Raw genomic sequence first — 18,779 nt, 5'->3', positions numbered from 1 at the left:
ATTTGACCCAGGCGGATGGTGCTACAAGTGATGACCTTGATTTGCATGATGATCGTCTGTCCTACCTGTCAGCCCCAGGTAGTGAGTACTCAATGTATAGCACGGACAGTAGACACACTTCTGACTATGAAGATACAGATACAGAAGGCGGGGCCTACACTGATCAAGAACTAGATGAAACTCTTAATGATGAGGTGGGGACTCCACCGGAGTCTGCCATTACACGGTCCTCTGAGCCTGTAAGAGAGGATTCCTCTGGAATGCATCATGAAAACCAAACATATCCTCCTTATTCACCACAAGCGCAGCCACAACCTATTCATAGAATAGACTCCCCTGGACTTAAGACAGCCTCTCAACAGGTAAGCAGCAAGCATTCGGCGCTTTTAGTTAGAGGTGCATTATGAGGTTTAAGAATGTGGTCATAAGTTAAAGAATATTCCTTTCTTCCTCAGATTACAACTTAATCTTGAATTTCAGATCGAGAGTACCAAGGGCTTTTGTTTTTCTGAGTTTTCTGCGTTCATCTTACACAACATTTTATTGAAATTTTCATCAAAACTATAGCACATGACGTCATAATGAACATTGTTAATTAGCACACTTAATGTCTACCAGTCATTATTAATTGTGCAGCAAGTTAGTAATAGCCAGAAACACTATATTTAAAACATTTTAAACACTTCACAGAAAGCAGAAGCCTCATCTCCAGTCCCTTACCTTTCGCCTGAAACGAACCCAGCACCACCAGCCTCTGCAGCTAACCCTAATGTAAAGTTAGCTAATGCCAGTGTCAGACGGGAGGAGCTCACTCCAGCCCCTCCTACCTCGCACGCATCATCACAGGCTGCTTCTTTCGGAGCACCAAGTGCTGAGACAGCTGACATGGTGCTCAGAGATGAAGGACCATCATTGTCGCCGCATGTAGAGCCGACAGAGGTACCCGTGCTGCAGCGCTGCACCGATTTGTTGCTCTCCATCCACCTGGCACATGATTAGTACTGCTTCGCCCTTTAAGTTTTCCTTCTGCCTTTTTCTTTTTCTTTTTTTTTTTTTAAAACTGGGCTTTATACACTTTAATGCTTTCCAACAAGACAAATCATTTCAGTGTTGTAGTTTGCATGGCTTCGAATGGTATATTGATTATTTGAGACCAAGCCTTTTAAGATTTGTGCTTCAATATTTATTACTTTTAATTTTGATTTTAGTGTCTTCTAGAATTCTTTACTACATAGTTGAGACTCAACATTTCTATGTTTATATAAATTATGGTGGCCATAAATTTTCTTTGTGATTTTTATCTTCAGTATCAAAATCAAATAGAATCAGTCATTCAGTAAATTAGTTTTCTGCTAAATGAATATCTTTCCCTACTTTTTGGTGGTACAAGCTAAAGCATAAGCACTCTTCCCTGCAGTGTAAGTTGTCAGCTTCCACTTGAACTATGTCTCTCCTAATCTGTCCCGATCAGAAATGGTAGGGTATACCATTTTACAATTTAAAGTCATAACTTAATACTTGTCGTTGCCTAATAAAATAGAACAGAAGTATAAAGAATCCTTTGTCCTCAAATGTGGGTTTTTTTATGCAGGTGTTTAGGAAGGAGCCATATCCTGAAGAAATGATGAGACAAAACCATATTTTAAAACAACCTGCTCTTGGTCACCCAGGGCAGAGGCCAGATAAAGAGCCAAATCTGGCCTATGAACCCCAACTTCCATACATAGAAAAACAAGCCAGCAGAGACCTTGAGCAGCCTGCATACAGGTATGATTCCTCAGGCTACACAGACCAGTTTTCTCGAAACTATGACCATCGCCTACGATATGAAGATCGAATCCCTACCTATGAAGACCAGTGGTCGTATTATGATGACAAACAGCCCTACCAGCCTCGGCCTTCTTTTGATAATCAGCATTCTCGAGACCTGGACTCCAGACAGCATCCTGAAGAGCCTTCAGAAAGAGGTTATTTCCCACGTTTTGAAGAACCAGCCTCTCTGTCATATGACAATAGACCACGCTATGAACAGTTGCCTCGAACCTCTACTCTCCGACACGAAGAACAGTCAACTTCTGGATATGAGGTGCACAACAGATACAGGCCAGAAGCTCAACCCTATTCTATATCAGGTCCTAAGTCATCTGAGCCCAAGCAGTACTTTGACCAGTACTCACGAAGTTATGAGCAAGTACCGCCACAGGGATTTACCTCCAAAACAGGCCACTATGAGCCTCTCCATGGTGCTGCAGTTGTTCCTCCTATAATACCTTCCTCGCAACAGAAGCCAGAAATTCTGGCCTCAACTACCAAACCACAGCCTCCACCCCCAACACTAACTGAAGAAGAGGAGGATCCAGCAATGAAACCACAGTCTGTGCTCACCAGAGTCAAGATGTTTGAAAACAAAAGATCTGCATCTTTGGAGAACAAGAAAGATGTGAATGACACTGCCAGCTTTAAGGTAAAAAGTCCTTGTGTCTTTAGCCTGAGTCTGTAGATACAGTAGTAGAGTTCAGATAGTTCATAGCTGTCTGCTTTCTTTTAATGACACTTTCTTGTTAACTATCTCTTTCTTGTTCTCTGCAGCCTCCAGAAGTAGCATCTAAACCTCCAAGTGCTTCCCTCGCTGGCCCTAAGCCTGTTCCTCAGAGTCAGTTTAGTGAGCATGACAAAACGCTTTACAGGTGGGTGTGCTCAGGCGTGAGTCTGACGGAGGGGAAGAGGAGCTTACTCCCCAAGCTAAAGAGCCAGCTTTCCTGATGAACCCTGACCAGCCAGGGAGAGGCTCGAAAGCTCTCGTGCGCTCCTGTGACAAAGCTTAAGTGGGAAAAAATTTTTAGGAAAAAAAAATCTGTGGAAAAGTTGTTTGTGTTTTTAAAGCAAATTATTGAAACAAAAGTTTTAAAATTGTAAAATCATATTGTTTTCTCCATTTTAAGTACATTCAGGGTGTGAACTGTTTGCAGGAGTGAAAACAAACCCAAACTGGTTTAAATCACTAAAATCATTCATTTAGGGATCATGCATAAAAAGTTCTGTGTTAATCACACCAATGGAACCCCTTCACAGATAATCATTGAGTTTACTAAGTTGTCCTAAGGTACTCCAAGGCAAAAGGAGCCTGTATTTGCATATGCAGCATGAATATGTTATTTTAGAATATAAATGCTGATTGTTGACAAAACCATTAAAACCCAAATAGTCACAACTGTGTAAAAAGATGAAAGTACAAAAACAAAACAAGGTAGACCACTACTGAAGAACAACTCCTGAGGTTGACCCCATCCTGTACACACAAACAAAGGTGGGGGGGGGGATCCAAATTTTTATTTTCCATTGTCTTTATAAAATAAATATCTAACAGTTTGTTTTGCTCGTTTCTCATTATCAGGCTCCCAGAGCCTCAGAAACCTCAAGTTAAGCCACCTGAAGATATTGTTCGATCAAATCACTATGACCCTGAAGAGGATGAGGAATATTACCGGAAACAGCTCTCCTATTTTGACCGAAGAAGTTTTGAGACCAAGCCTCCTGCACATATTCCTGCCAGCCATCACCCAGAGCCTGCTAAGCCAGTCCATTCTCAGAGTCAGCCAAATTTTTCTAGCTATTCCTCAAAGTAAGTTGTTTGACCCAAGATTTACCTGTAAAACTAAGATAAAGCAGAAAGTTCTAGTTGCATAATGTAGAGTTAACCGGATAGAGTTCAGGGTGCTCAGGAAGTTGGCATATGCCTTGCTCCATGCTCTTCCACTTCCTAGAGGCTCTGGTATGTGGTTTTGCTCATAGCCCTGACATCAGACATACAGAGTTTGACATAAGGAAAGTTGCTAAAGTTCAGAGTTTTGGTGAAAAGAGTGAACTGAAGACCTGAAGTCGAGCTGAACCCTACGTTTGATGGTGATCCTTTTCTTGTTTCTGTTTTTGTCTTTAAGACATAAAAGTAGGTAGGTAAGGGGTCACAGAGAGGAAATACTCAGACGGTTTTTTGGTTTTGGTTTTGTTTTCATGAAGATAAGGAAGAACTTGTCTTTTTTCTTAATTTTGGAGCTTGGGGTGTTGTTAGAGACTTGTAGTTCAGCTTTACAGAAATCAGGTGAGATGAAATGACAAGTTCTTAGTCTTTTTCTCTGTCTGCTTCTCTCTTCTCTCTCTTGCCTTCTGTGTTGGTGGATTTGTGCTTCCTGCTGTTGGTACATCTCTGGACCCTGACAGACTTTGTTCCTGAGAGTTTGGTACGGCCCCACACAGGCACCAGTGGACTCTTGCCTCCACAAAACCACACCCATAGAAACAAAAACAGTTGGGTTTTGTCACAAAGGAATTTGTTTATAAAATTATGGAAGCTGCCCAAGCAATCCTAAGTCAAAAGGCAGATAGTCTTGAAGGCCAGGTCCAAGAAATGCTTGGGAGTGTCTAAACTCAGGGAAGGACTATGCGCTTTACCTGATAAACTTTACTGCAGGAAGTGACAGGCATTCCATTTTGGCTGAAAACAAATTTCTAGTGGACCCAGCTTAGTCTTCTTTTTTTTTTTTAAAAAAAGTTTTTATTTTATGTGTACTTGTGTGAGGGTGTCAGTGTGTCAGATTCCCGGGAACAGAGTTATAGACAGGTGTGAGCTATCATGTGGCTGCTGGGAATTGAACCCAAGTCCTCTGGCAGGACAGCCAGTGCTCTTAACCACAGAGTCATCTCTCCAACCCCCTAGCTTAGTCTTTTTTAAATAAATGAAACTGTGGTTCAGACAAGCCATCACACAAGAGTTTTGTGCCCAGGATTATAGGTATGCACATTTTCAGTGAGCTCACAAGTGGGGTTACTTGAAATTGCTTTATATATAGTGCTAAGGGAAGTTGTTTTAAAATGTATTTTGAGCCAGGCGGTGGTGGTGCACACCTCTAATCCCAGCACTTGGGAGGCAGAGGCAGGCAGATCTCTGTGAGTTCGAAGCCAGCCTGGTCTACAAGAGCTAGTTCCAGGACAGGCTTCAAAGTTCAGGGCCTCAGAGAAACCCTGTCTCGAAAAACAAAAACAAAACAAAACAATAATGTATTTTAAAACTTGTAACAGTGAAGGCCTAATTTAGTTACTCAGGTTTCCCGAGGCATCCTTAGTAAAGATTTAGAATATTGTGAACTCTTTAAATCCTTGTTTCTATTGAAGAAAGCAGTTTGTGAGAAATACATTTACACATTGCGGCAGAGTGCATCAAATGATCTAGATTCCCAGCATAGCACCACATGGAGCCTGCTAGGAGCTAGACAGGATCCAGTCTAGTAAGCTCAGGTCTTGGTAAGGCAAAGGGGGGTATTCTATAGTTGTATTTTATAAAAAATATGTATGGGTCTTTTGCTTGTATGTATGTATACCATACATGTGCACGTGTGCACCTGGTGCTCACAGAAATCAGAAGGGAGCATGAGATACCTTGGGATTGAAGTTATATGGTTATGAACCACTCTATGGCTGCTAGGAGCTGAACCCAGGGTCTTCTGCGGGACCAGCAAGTGCTCATAACTGCTGAGCCATTTCTCTAGCCCCAAGTAGTATTAATTTTAAGCGTGTCTTAAAAAAAAAAAAAAAAAAACAAAATAAGCCAGGTTCCAAAGCTACAGAGAAGCCTTGCCTCAAAAAACAAACAAACAAAAAAAAAAAACCCTGCATTTATTTTTTTTTGAGAGGTGGGTGCACAACAATGTACATATGAAGACCATAGAACAGTTTTTGAGTGTTGGTTCTTTTTGTGTGGGGCTAGGTGGAGGGGGATGGGAGGATTGACCTCAGGTTGTCTGGCTTTGCAGCAAGTGCCTTCTTGGACCAGAAGTGATAATTTTTTAAGTGTCCTGCTCATCTCTTAATTCCTGTTAGAAGAAGGCCAAGTGATAGAAAGAGTTACTGTACCCTTTTACATTCCTGATAAATAAATAGGATATAGCCTTGAAAAATACATCTAGGTCTAAATTTGCCAGTGAATCAGATGAAAAGCTGTTTTTTAGCTTTTTGTTATTGCTGTTGTTGCTGCTTTGTGTTTTGAGACAGGGTCTTATTGTGTATCTCTGGAACTTACTGTGTAGAACAGGCTGGCTTCGAACTCATGTGACTGCCTTTGCTTCCCAAGTGCTGGGATCAAAGATGTATACCATTAGGTCTGGCTTGAAAAGTATTTTTGACTTTATGTCAGTTTGATTTTTTTTTAAGAGTGAAAATTTAGTTACCTGTATTATATAACTTTTAGACAGGGTCTAAAACGCTACCTAGAATCCAGTATTTATTGAACTGATGAAGCTCAGTGAAAGGTACAGTGTGCATCAGTCATCCACCCCACAGACTGGGAGGAGCCAGTGTTGTTAATGTTTTCACAGGCAAATTTTGCCATTGAATGAAATAGATAGTGACTATTTTACCATCTTACTTTCTGAGAACTAAGTGTAGGCGATAGATTGGTGGCAGGTAGTGCTTTTTAGTTGTTGTTGAAGTGACGTTAGAAGAGAGAAGCTGTGAGCATTGTTACACAGCGGTTTAACAAACAAGCATCTACTCAACACAGTAGCTTACTGCTGAGAATGGATGAGGGCTTGCTAGAAAGAAAAAGAACATAGTTGATCATAGCCATGTTTGAAAGGTCCATGTGTTTGCAAATTTGCCAGTTCGTCTTTAGTAGGGTGTACCTGTTGTGCTGTGTCCCTTCTCTTTACTTACGCCATTTCTTTTATACAGCTTTTCTTTTAATTGTGATTTGTTTATTCCAGAATCTATTAATTATGACACAATTATTGCTCATTCTCTCTCTCTCTCTCTCTCTCTCTCTCTCTCTCTCTCTCTCTCTCTCTCTCTCTCTCTCTCTCTCTCTCTCTCTCCTCCCCTCCCCCCCTCTGGTTTTTTGAGACAAGGTTTCTCTGTGTACTGTCCTAGAACTCTGTAGATCAGGCCAGGCTGACCTCAAACTCAGAGATTTACCTGCCTCTACTGGGATTACAGTTGTACGTCACCACTGACTAGCAGCTTTTCCCTTTCATTATTGCATGGTGTTTGGTGTTGAGCCCAGCCTAGGACCTCAGGTGTGATAGGCAGATACCCTCCAGAGCTACACCCTGTCCTGGCTCATTTCTTTGCTCACCATTAGCTGCCGTGTCGTAGATGCGAAGCTGCAGTTGTGTGGAACAGAGATGCATTGTCTGTGGTGCCAGCAGCTAAAATATGTGGGGTGGGTGGTCAGGTAGGGCATAACTAAGTTAAATATGTGTTAATATATTGCTGATTCCTTTGGCTAAATGAGAGTTAGTCGTATGTTCTTTTATGAAACAAATTATGTTAAGATTGTGGATGTTGGTTAATATTTTAAAATGACATTTGAGTGCTATTTGCTGTGAATCTTAGTTAGATTGACCGTTTTCTTTCGTTTTTCTATTGCGCTTGCTTTGCCATCACCTAGATTTCTTGGCTCTTACACTAGCTATGACTACTTGAAAAGGAACATCAAGTGGTAAGATTGGCATTGATGTGAGGCTGTTCCATGAGATGTCCCTCACTGTGTCATTGGCATTATGTGCACTTTAAGATCTCAATGTCTTCTTTCAATATTTAAGTCTAATATGTGTAAGCAGGGTACCAACTAATTTTAAAGCTAATCATAAAACTAGATTTCTTCAACAAAAATATTATATGAAAACCAATATACCTTTCAGATCCATGTTATTGTCTGTGCACATAATGCCAGTGCAGCTTGGCACTCTGCAGTAAGGCTCAGATGGCAGTGTTGAATTATGGGTCTATTTAGATTTTTTTGTTTACATTTTATGTGTTACTTATTAACAATTGGCAATTTAAAAAAATAAGAATACATGGCACACTTTTACTAGACAAGCCTTGTAAAGTAGAGCAGTGTCTGATACTCTAGCAATCACTTAACAGAGCAAAGAGCAGGAAACTGGGGCAGATTTAAAGCTATCCTGTTTTTTTTTTTTGCAGCCTTACTGGAGCACAGCTCTGCTCATCTATTGATTGATGGTATCTAATTTGCCTGATAACAGCTAAGTTGGATAGCTGTGTCAGAGGCCCCATTGCTCAAAAAGGCAAGGCCATTTATCTGGCTCTTCACTGGAAAAGCTTGCCAAACTTGGGTCTGTGGCATCATGTATTATAGCACTTTGAGTATGCCTGACACCAAGAAGTTGTACCTAACACTAAATAGAAGTGAGTTTAAGGAAGGTTTGTGCCAAAATAACATTTCTCAAAATATTTGCAAAACTTTATTAAATCTACTATTTTTATAAATATCACATATTAAAAAGTATACCCAAAATTTCATCCGCCTTTTAATTGATATCCTCTGGGTGTTTTACTAATATTCTCAAGTATCTGTGCTGTCTTGACTTTCGTGTGCTGATGAATTTGTTTGTATATTTGGTAGAGTAGCTACCTATACTCATGAAAATGAACTGTGACATTTCTAGATACTTTTTTAAAGGATATTTTAGAAATGGCATCTTGTTTTGTAATTGAGTTCATTTTCCAATATTGGAATTTCTTCTTCTTCTTTTTTAAACAGGGGAAAACCTGAAACTGATGCTGTGGATAGATCGTTCGGTGAGAAACGCTATGATCCAATCCAAGCCACACCTCCTCCTCCTCCATTGCCCTCACAGTACACCCAGCCAGCTCCATCAATGTCCAGCTCTTCTCTCCACATACATTCCAAGGGCGCTCAGGGGGAAGGTAGGGAGTTAAGACCTTGACATATTTCTGTAAGAGTAATGTTTATGAAGTTAAATTCTTACAGTTTTGAAGCTTAGATCATTTTAATGTTTTAAGAAAAATGCCCAAAATATGTTTGGGGTGGTAACAGTGAAAACTAAAGATTTTGTTGAAAATAACTCTCATCAGGGCATGGTAGTTCATGTCTTTAATTCTTGCACTCTGTGGGCAGAGGCGGATGAATCTGAGTTTAAGGCCACCATGGTCTACAGAGTAAGTTCCAAGCCAGCCAGGACTACATAGTAAGTCTCACAGAAAATAAAAGAAAATGTTTTGTGTATATTATCTACTGTTTATATAAATGACCACTATATTGGATAAGCATTGTAGCTAAATGGATTTTTGTCCTTGTTTTAGGTTTTTTGTTTTGTTTGTTTTGGGGGGTTTTTTGTTTGTTTGTTTTTGAGCGGGGACGGGTTTCTCTGTGTAGCTTTGGAGCCTGTCCTGGACTCACTCTGTAGACCAGACTAGCTTCAAATTCACAGAAAGCTTCCTGCCTCTGCCTTCTAAGTGTATCTTATCTTTTCTTTTTTTTAAACATAGCTTAATTTTTTGCCTATCTCCAAATTGTTTTGAAAGCAGTACCTGTTGACTTGGTGCTTCAGTTTCAATTCTTGAGGGTCAGGGAGGTGGCTCAGCAGATAAGGTGCTTCAGGGAGCCTGACTATAAACTTGAACCCTGGAACCCATACAAGAGAAGGAAAGATCTGATTCCAGCCAGTTCTCTGCTGACAGTGGTCTGTGCATGCCAGCACACACACATAAACACACACAAATAAGATAGAATTTGAAATATTTGTATATTGCTTTGTAAAATTTGTTATGCTCCATCTTAAAATATGGACATAAAGCCATATATTTGGACACAGAAAATATCTTTATGTTTTCATCCTTCAGTAAAATCTCAGCAAATCTACCCATTTGAATAACCAGATAGTAATGTAATGTATCCGTTCTGTTCTTGACATTTGTTAGTACTTCTCTATTAGATGGGAGTCAGATCGGAGGGTTTCAGTCTTGAAGCGAAACAGTCACTGTAAACGTAGGTGATACTTGGAGGTTCTCAGCTACGTGAGGTGCGTGCCTCTGGTTCATGCCTCTAAAGGCCAGCCTGAGCTACACAATCCTGTGCACAGTTGAGAGATTTTCTCAAGGAAAAAGAAACAAATGGTAAAGGCAGACATCTTTTGCTGGTTCCTCTTAAGGCAGAAAAGTTCATTTTCCCTTGAGTGATGCTAGCTATAGGGTATTGTTAGTATTGGTTTGTTTTACTAGGTGCCTTTTATCACAGTTTCTTCTTAGTTTGCTAAAAGCATTTTTTTGAGTATTTTACTATCGTGAGCTGGAAAGATGGCTCAGTGTTTAAGGGCATTTTCTGCTCTTACTGCTGACCTTGGTTTGACGCCCAGCATCACATCAGGCAACCCTCAACTACCTGTAACTTCATTTTCAAAGTCTCCAACATACCTTGCCTCCTCGGGCACCAGTTACATAGCTGGTGAACGTACATACATGCAGTCACACACATACTATCAGCCGCCAGACGATGGTAGAACACACCTTTAATCCCAGCACTCGGGGAACAGAGCTCTCTGTGTGTTTGAGGCCAGCCTGATCTACAGACTCAGTTCCAGGGCAGCTAGGGCTACACAGAGAGACCCTGTCTGGGGCGCGGGGGACGGGAGGTTTAAAATTAAAAACATTTTTTCTCAAATTATCACAATGATCTGATTTTTTTTACCTTATTATCTTAATGTGGTTACATTATCCATATTCGTGAATAATTTGGTTTAATAGTTTTCCTGAAATGACTTGGTCTGGTTTTGTTATGAAACTTTGTCTGGTGCTGCACTAGTCTCATCAAAGAGAGTAGGGCCGTTCCCATCTTTCCAACAGAACCAAAGACCTGGCGTTTTTAGAGCAGCATTTCTTTTCCTAAGATTCCATAGGACTTGTGTGTTTCTGTCTTGTGCTGCTCCAGCAGCTTTGCCGTTTTCCCCTTTGTGGTCTTTGATGATTAGTTTATTTTTGTTTTATTTCACATTTCCCTGATGGCTAGGCCAGGATCTTACTGCACAGTACCTGGAGTTTTACTCTTGTTCTTACAGAGAGATGGATACTCTGCATGTCTGCCCAGAATATTACTCCTGAGGACCACTTACACATTTTCTAAGTTCTTTTCCCAGTTGTGTGGCTGTTGGACCTTTGTTTTTCTTAACACTTTGTTTAAGGATGTGTTTTCAATACTTACGTGTTTTCTATAACCAAACTGGTCATTCTGTTTCTAATTTTTGATGGATAGTAGGACAGAGTTACTCAAGGCATCTTTCTCGGGTGGTGAGTGCTTTCATAGCCTCACACTGAATCTGAAGCATCAGGATATGTATACCACAACCTGTGACTGCCATCATCAGACAGGACCCAGACTTCACTTCAGTACCAGAACACATTATGCCAAGAAAGGAAGGGTTGTTAAAATGAATTCCAGAACGTTTTTTAAACATGGGTTTGTTTGTTTTTTAGGCAATTCAGTATCACTGGATTTTCAGAACTCATACATGTCCAAGCCAGAGCCACCCCCATCTCAGAGTAAGCCAACGACGTTCAGACCGCCAGCCCGGGAAGACTCTGCTCAGACTTTCTATCCCCAGAAGAGTTTCCCAGAGAAGGCTCCAGTTAATGGAGCTGAACAGACTCAGAAAACCATCACTCCAGCCTACAACCGATTCACACCAAAGCCGTACACAAGTTCTGCCCGGCCATTTGAACGCAAATTTGAAAGTCCCAAATTCAACCATAATCTTTTGCCAAGTGAAACTGTACATAAACCTGAATTGTCTTCAAAAGCTCCCACTTCCCCAAAGACTCTTATGAAAGCCCATAGTTCAGCCCAGCCTCCTGAGTTTGACAGTGGAGTTGAAACTTTCTCTATCCATGCAGATAAACCTAAATATCAAATGAATAATGTCAGTACCATGCCTAAGGCCGTTCCCGTGAGGTAAGGTATTTATTTGCCTTTGTTTAAAGTGTTGCCTGATTGACATATAAAATGAGAAGGGAGAGTGGTCAGAGATAAGGTCTTGCTATGAAGTAATAGCCAGGATGGCCTTGAATTCCACAGTGATTCTCCTGCCTCAGTCTCCCAAATGATGGGATTACAGATATGCAGATATAGTTAGAAGTAGTTTATATGATGAAACTAGAAATGATAATTTGAATTATAACCTGTAAACTAAACTGTTGTTATAGTGATTGCCATTTTGTAAAGGTTCTCCAAGAGGTATAAGATGCTAATCAAATTGGAAAGCTAATGGGCATGTAGCATCTGTATGTATTGTCATTATCCCTATATCACCAGTAACAAAGATTGGGGGATTAAGTTTGCCTGACCAGCGTCACATGGTGGGGGATGGGGTGGTAAGCCATTTAGCTCCTGGTCATCTAATTTCAGATTTCATATCTTTAGCTAGCTGGGACTTCTATAGCCATCTAAATTATCTTCTACCAGTGGGGGTACATTTGAAGAATAATGAGCAAATATATCTATTCCTGATTTACTGTTTATCCAGCTAGGGTACAGGGAAGAATAGAAGCATAGTGAACTCAGAATGACTATTGAAAACCGCAGTAAGATGGTTGAGTCTACCTCGAGCCTCCCCTGGGGAGCTTCTCTGTCAGCTTGTTAAATAGAGATGGTCGGCCCCATCTGATCACATACTGACTCAGCTCAGCCTCCTTAGATGTTTTCATGTCATCTATGAAAGAAGGATTCACAGGGAGAACCAAGGACCAGGAATGCCACCTGAAGTCTGCTTTCAAGATGCTTTTGTCAGTCTAACTTCCTGTAGTCGATCCAGCAGGGCTTTGCTCTGCAGGGGCTACATGGTGTTAGCACATCAGGTGATGGGCTCTGTTTCCTCTCCATTTGCTTTAGGAGTCTATTCCCTGACCCTGTCATGCTGGAGAGAAACTGCAGCTTTCCTTCATGGACTTCATGTTTTCAGTCCTTCTCTTTGTCACCTTAAAGTTCTGGCTTTACAAAGTCTTGATAGCCTAGCTTCCAGTTTTAAAACATTGATTGATACTATGTCCTCTGCCTTTGGTAACATTTTGTAGTAAGTCACATTGCTCTGTCCTTCTTGGGTCTCTGAGGTACACCATACCAGAGCTTCTTACCTTTTGGAACCTTAGAGGCTTTACCTTTGGCAGCCTGGGCATCTGGGATTCAGGATGTACTAATAAGGGCAGTGAGTGTACACACTGAAATCGTGAAGTCTACCAAAGTCTGCATTACAAAGTGCTCTTTTCTGTTTGGACAGTGCTGGGCAAGTGCTGTGCTAATGAGCTCCACTCCCAGCCCATATCTTCTTCTGTGTTACCAGCTGAAGTGTGACTCAGCATGACTTAGAACACCCGTTTCATGGATGTTCGCTGTGTTGCCTAAGACCCATGGTAGATATGAGAACAAGAATCATGTTTAGTATATTGAAATTACACTGGTAATTATAGTAACCTGACTCTTTACCTTCAGAAGGGCAGTTTGAATTTTTCCAGAAAGGGTATATTCTTAGTTTTCTTTAAGTAAGACCTTTCACTAAAAACTAGCCTTATTTGATTAAAGAAGAAACCTCTAAATTTCTTGGAGAAATAAAGTTAAACACTTAGTTAACAATAATAAAAGGAAAGCCTGTGTGCATTATTAGGATTTTCACTTGCCATTTCTGACCCCTCAGCCCTTCAGCTGTGGAAGAGGATGAAGATGAGGATGGTCATACCGTGGTGGCTACAGCCCGTGGCATATTTAACAGTAATGGTGGTGTGTTGAGTTCTATAGAAACTGGTGTTAGTATAATTATCCCACAAGGAGCCATTCCTGAAGGAATCGAGCAAGAAATCTACTTCAAAGTCTGCAGAGACAATAGCATCCTCCCACCTTTAGATAAAGAGAAAGGTACGTGTGCTTATTGTCCGTGCTGCTGTAATAACTCCAATGCTGTCCTAAGTGTGCCTCGCTGCTTACCGTGGCCGCTACAGGGATAAGCTGGAAGCCTCCAAATGTTTTAGGGCAAGTGCAGCATTTTCTGTGGACAACACAGGGCCTCTCATATGAGCTTTCTGCAGAGAAATGGTCACTGCCATATGGCAGGTGGGGCCCAAAGGAGGCACAGTGGCCTTCTACACAGAATACTTTCTGTGTGAAATAAAAAATTATGTCACATGACCCCCAGGCTCTTTGTCTGGCCTAACCAAATTTGTCAGCTCTTCTATCTCAAGATAGTTAGGTATCATCCACTCTAGAAGGCTTTGCCCTACCTGTAGCTGTTACTTCAGGAACCAGCAGTCAGACACTCAGCTAGTGAATGAAATGTCCTTAGAAGGTGGTATAGCAACCAGGAGTGCTATGGTTTTCACAACCTTCCTAGATTCATTGGTACACTATAATGATGCACTGTGCTATGATTCCTTTTAGCAGTTTTGATTTCACTAAACGTGGTTGGTCCCGTAACCACTTTCTTGGGATACTCTGTCTTAAAAACAGTAGGATCGACATCGTTGTCCCTGCTTGAATCCCTGAATGCATGTGTAGCATGAAAAGCAGAGGCTAGCAAGATGGTTCAGTGGGCAAAGGTGTTCACTACTAAGCTTGAAGACCCGAGTTCGGTTCCTAGGGCCCATGTAATCAAAGGGGAGAGCTGCCTCCTGCAAGTTGCAGTCTGACATCCACCAACACAACTTGTCGTGTGTGTGTGCATGCACACACATACACATCACAGATAAGTCGTGTGTCGTCTTATGTAACATTTGCAAAAAGTACACTTGAAGGTTTTATGCTCTAGACCTTCATTCATGGTGGAATGCAGTAGCTACTGGTTACATGGGATCACTTAGTACCAGAAATGTGAACTAAAGACTTCAGAAACTGAGTGCACTGGTTATATGTCAAAATACTGTTTCAGCCACGTTGTTAGATAAAATGTTAAAATGAATGTCACATATCTTTTTCCTCTAATATCTATTAAAATCTTACAAATTACAATTGTAGTTCTACTCTATTTTTCTTAGCACTGTTATGAAGAACTACCTTCATTTGGCTTTAGCTAGCGTGCACAGGAAGTGGGGACTGTCTAGAGGGAAGACCTTATCTCTCTTGCCCTTCTCCCTCCTTGACTCCAGGTGAAACTCTGCTGAGCCCCCTAGTGATGTGTGGGCCCCATGGCCTCAAGTTCCTGAAGCCTGTGGAGCTGCGCTTACCACACTGTGCGTCCATGACTCCTGACGGTTGGTCTTTTGCTCTAAAATCATCCGACTCCTCGTCGGGTATGCTTTCTTCTCTGTCCTCCGGGGCTTTGGGTACTGTCATTGATTAATGCCTGAACTCTTGGTGCTCCCCATGCTCTGTGAATAGGTCTTCACTCTGTTCCTGTGGCCTTGTAAGCACTGCTGGTATTTTAAACTTATTTGTGGTACCTTGTCATACATGCATGTGGAACCATGGAAACTTTCTCCCTTTTCATGATCGATGATTTGGCTAACAATTGGATGTCCTTGGGGTTCAAAAATTTTATGCTCTGTCAGAAGTTTTAAGATGCGGAATATTTACACTAACCCTAGAGAAAGTTCCCGCAGTGGCCTTGTCTGGCCATGGGTTTATTGTTTTCTCAGTGTGACCCTCTATGTAGCTTCTGTTATGCACTGTTTGAAGTGACTTTTGCTCATTCGCATGTGAGCGAGGCTTCCATTGTATTTTCATATTTCTCACCTGAATAACTTAAAAGTCAGTCTTTATTACCAATATTGTCCACCCTAACAGGAGAGATAGGAAAACAAAAATTTAAAGTTTTGCCCCTAAAGTTGTATAAATCAGTGAGCATTAGTAAGTTACAATTTGGTCCAGTATGAAATAAAGATTATGATAGATACAGTAGGATCAAATTTAAATGTTCCCTGGGAGAAAAGCCTTATAGGTTGGCTTTAGGGAGTAAACTAGAAATTAAGCAGTATTTAAAATGGACATTCAGATGAAGGGAAAATGTTGCAGGTTGAGGCCAGCTTCATCTAAACAGCATGCTGTACTCACTTGTGCTGTAGTGACCTTACTGTGGTGTGCACATGAGCTGCACGTTTGTCACTTCAGTGTTTATATGGTACTGTTTGACTGTACTGAGACCATATACCTGTTCTGTGAGCACCGGAGTGTGTTCACCCAGAAAAGAAATAGACCTTTGTGTAATCCAGTGCAGCAGGAGGCTGCATTGCTACTGCTAACCTGTTCAGTAGATTCAGGGTTGGTAAGTGCTGACTGAATTTCCGCAAAGACTGGTATGTTGAAAAGAAACCTCAAACTTAATGATGATATCATCTTTATTTCCAGAGCTGTCACAATTTTCTCTGAATAATTTGTCCTCTGTAGTAATACATAAGACCACCTGTATCTGAAATTCAATAACTTTTTATTAAACTATTTATTATTGAATATAATGTATATACACAACTGGCATAGTTGACAGCCAACCGTTTGTTGTCGGTCTGCCTGATGCATTGCAAGAGGGCTGCTGGTTTCTCTGGCCTCAAGTCTGTGGGTGCCACTTGTGACAGAAGCAGCTGCACACATTGCCCCACAGGCACAGAAACACTCTTGGCCAAGGACTCTTGTAAGGGAAGGAAGAGTCAGCAGTTGACTACCACAGACACAAGAGTTTCCCCATCAGGCACAGTTCATACCCACTGCCAGGTTGTCATGCAAGATACAAATCTGAAAATACCCAGACCTACTCAGGCTGTGTGTGTTTGAATTCCCACAAAGGGTTATATTGCACACCCAGAGTGTGGGAAGCTCTAGTACAGTCTTGCTGTTTTGGCTTAGTAAGGGGAAGAGTCCTGAGGAATTAGGTTCTACGGACCTCAGCAGAACGAATATCCACTGTGTGCAGTAACTGAGAGTGAGCGGTGCTTTCTCACATTCACTGGAAGGGGTTACTGTACAGTGTTACACAGAAGGAAGGTGTTGTTAATAGTTATGCACACCGAGGAGCAGCTCAACTGTCTCCTAAATCTTTATGACTTTTATTCCTATATTAAAAAGTCCAGTGAATTTAATAACGTAAGAGACATCTAAAACAACTTTTAAATGCTTGCAACCAGCAGACATAGAGTACCAAAGTTGGATATAAGTATAGTACTTGGGGAAAAAGAAGAAAATTCTATCTGATATGTGTGTTTATATTTGTCCCATAATAGCAAAACATTGTGAGTAGCAGTCCAGACAACCATAAGTGACATCAAAATCTTTTTCTCTCATAGGTGACCCTAAAACCTGGCAAAACAAGTGTCTTCCTGGAGATCCAAATTACCTTGTTGGAGCCAACTGTGTTTCTGTTCTGATTGACCACTTCTAGTTCTTAGAGTGTAGAAACCGGACTAAGCAATGTGAACGTGGACTGAACTTACTAAATCTAAATGGAACCACTTGACTGAGTATTATATTTTCTTAGAATTTATACTGCAATTATTAGTATTAAGCATTTGTTGGAACTGATGAAGATTAGTGAGCATGCCCTGAACCACGGTCAGAAAACATGCTACAAGCTACATGTCATTGAGTGAAGAACTGTCCGGCATTGGCTAGAGGTTCAAAGATATTTTGCTTTGTAATAATTTTTGTACTTTTTTATGGTCACTGCTTAACTTCACATACTGATTTCCGTTAAAAATACCAGCCAGTAAATGGGGGTGCATTTGAGTTCTGTTCTTTCCAAAGTACACTCAAACTTTATTACGGCCTTGGCCTAGCATACACATTTTATTTTATTATGCATGAGGTAATGTGCACACATTTTTTACAAATGCACCTGGAATATATAACCAGTTTAGTGGATTTAACAGAAATGTACAGCAGGGGGATTTATAACTTGGGGGGGGGGGTCAATGAAGACAATTACTTATTGTATATGAAAACACATTTCTCTTAGGGAAGGACACCAAAGCATGTGAGCCTGGTTCCATGGCCTCTGAATCTATAAATTAACATATCACCACAGACATCTAACCAGCAGGAATGCCTTACCCTCATGTTTTTAATTCTTAGATCATTTCGCTGTGTACTACTAAGTTTTTATGAGTTTTGTGCATATCTAGATACTGTATCATGAAAAAGATTGAGTAATTGTGGACGTGATGGTTTCAGGAATGTGTAATCACCTGAAAGAAAATAATGGTGTGACTTAATTTTTTTTGGCAAGGGGGCGTGGTGGTCTTCTGTTTTTGGGCTATGCATCTGAAGTGTTTGATGTTTTCAGGACGCATGTACATAATGCGTGCATTCCACTTTTGTTCTTGGTTTGTAAATTAACTTTTATAAACTCTATCTTTTTATACAGAAACAGAACCAAGTTTCTAAGGCTACCTTTGTATTCTCTCCTGTACCTCTTGAGCCTTGAACTTTGACCTCTGCAGCAATAAAGCAGCATTTCTACACATACAAGGTCATTTTTTTAAGAAAAAGAATGCACAGAGTTGTTACATTTTTAAGTGCTGCATTTAAAAGATACAGTTATTCTAGTTTGATTAAATTCTTGCAAAGTATCCCTTCTGTAAAATTTGTGATACAATGCTGTGCCCTAAAGTGTATTTTTTTACTAATAGACGGTTTATTATGGCACATCAGCACGAGTTCTGTTTAGATAATACACCACTACATTCTGTTAATAATCATTAGGTGTGAAAGAATTTCTTTTGTGGTTATTAAAAAATCTCAAATTTCTAAATCTGCAAGAATAAAACTTTTTAAAATACAGTACTAGTTTGCTTTATTTGCCCTGTTTCCTGTTCCAAGCCAACTTTTTAATTTATTCTATGTGTGGTGTGTGCACATACAGGCCAGAGATGAACACCAGCCGCACTCCTTTGTTATTTTCTGCCTTAGTTTTTGAGGCAGGCTCTTACATTGAACACGGAACTCTCAAGACTCATTTAGTCTGGCTGGCCAGCAGCTCCAAGGATCCACCTCCCCACTTGCCAGT

General features: G+C 40.7%; 1 protein-coding gene across 5 annotated transcripts in view; it reads left to right on the top strand.

Annotated features, from left to right (window-relative positions):
• Positions 1 to 18,553, top strand: part of Tjp1 (tight junction protein 1) — a 74,218-nt gene extending 55,665 nt beyond the window's left edge. Inside the window, exons 19-28 of one of the 5 annotated variants that reach the window (XM_038313534.1) lie at positions 12 to 362; positions 691 to 939; positions 1,592 to 2,464; positions 2,590 to 2,687; positions 3,395 to 3,622; positions 8,555 to 8,721; positions 11,284 to 11,758; positions 13,494 to 13,711; positions 14,935 to 15,018; positions 17,062 to 18,553. In XM_038313534.1, coding sequence (XP_038169462.1) covers positions 12 to 362; positions 691 to 939; positions 1,592 to 2,464; positions 2,590 to 2,687; positions 3,395 to 3,622; positions 8,555 to 8,721; positions 11,284 to 11,758; positions 13,494 to 13,711; positions 14,935 to 15,018; positions 17,062 to 17,156 — 2,838 coding nt within the window. In that variant the 3' untranslated portion in view covers positions 17,157 to 18,553. Of the gene's footprint in view, positions 1 to 11; positions 363 to 690; positions 940 to 1,591; positions 2,465 to 2,589; positions 2,688 to 3,394; positions 3,623 to 8,554; positions 8,722 to 11,283; positions 11,759 to 13,493; positions 13,712 to 14,934; positions 15,079 to 17,061 lie in introns of all 5 variants that reach the window. The other 4 variants (XM_038313532.1, XM_038313531.1, XM_038313536.1 and 1 more) reach the window with 4 other exon arrangements.
• Positions 18,554 to 18,779: the final 226 nt, after the last annotated feature.

Source organism: Arvicola amphibius, chromosome 12, assembly GCF_903992535.2.
Source record: "Arvicola amphibius chromosome 12, mArvAmp1.2, whole genome shotgun sequence".
In the NCBI taxonomy this organism is placed as follows: domain Eukaryota; kingdom Metazoa; phylum Chordata; class Mammalia; order Rodentia; family Cricetidae; genus Arvicola; species Arvicola amphibius.
The sequence above is the reverse complement of the archived record's forward strand: the minus strand, read 5'-3'. Positions and strand labels throughout refer to the sequence as shown.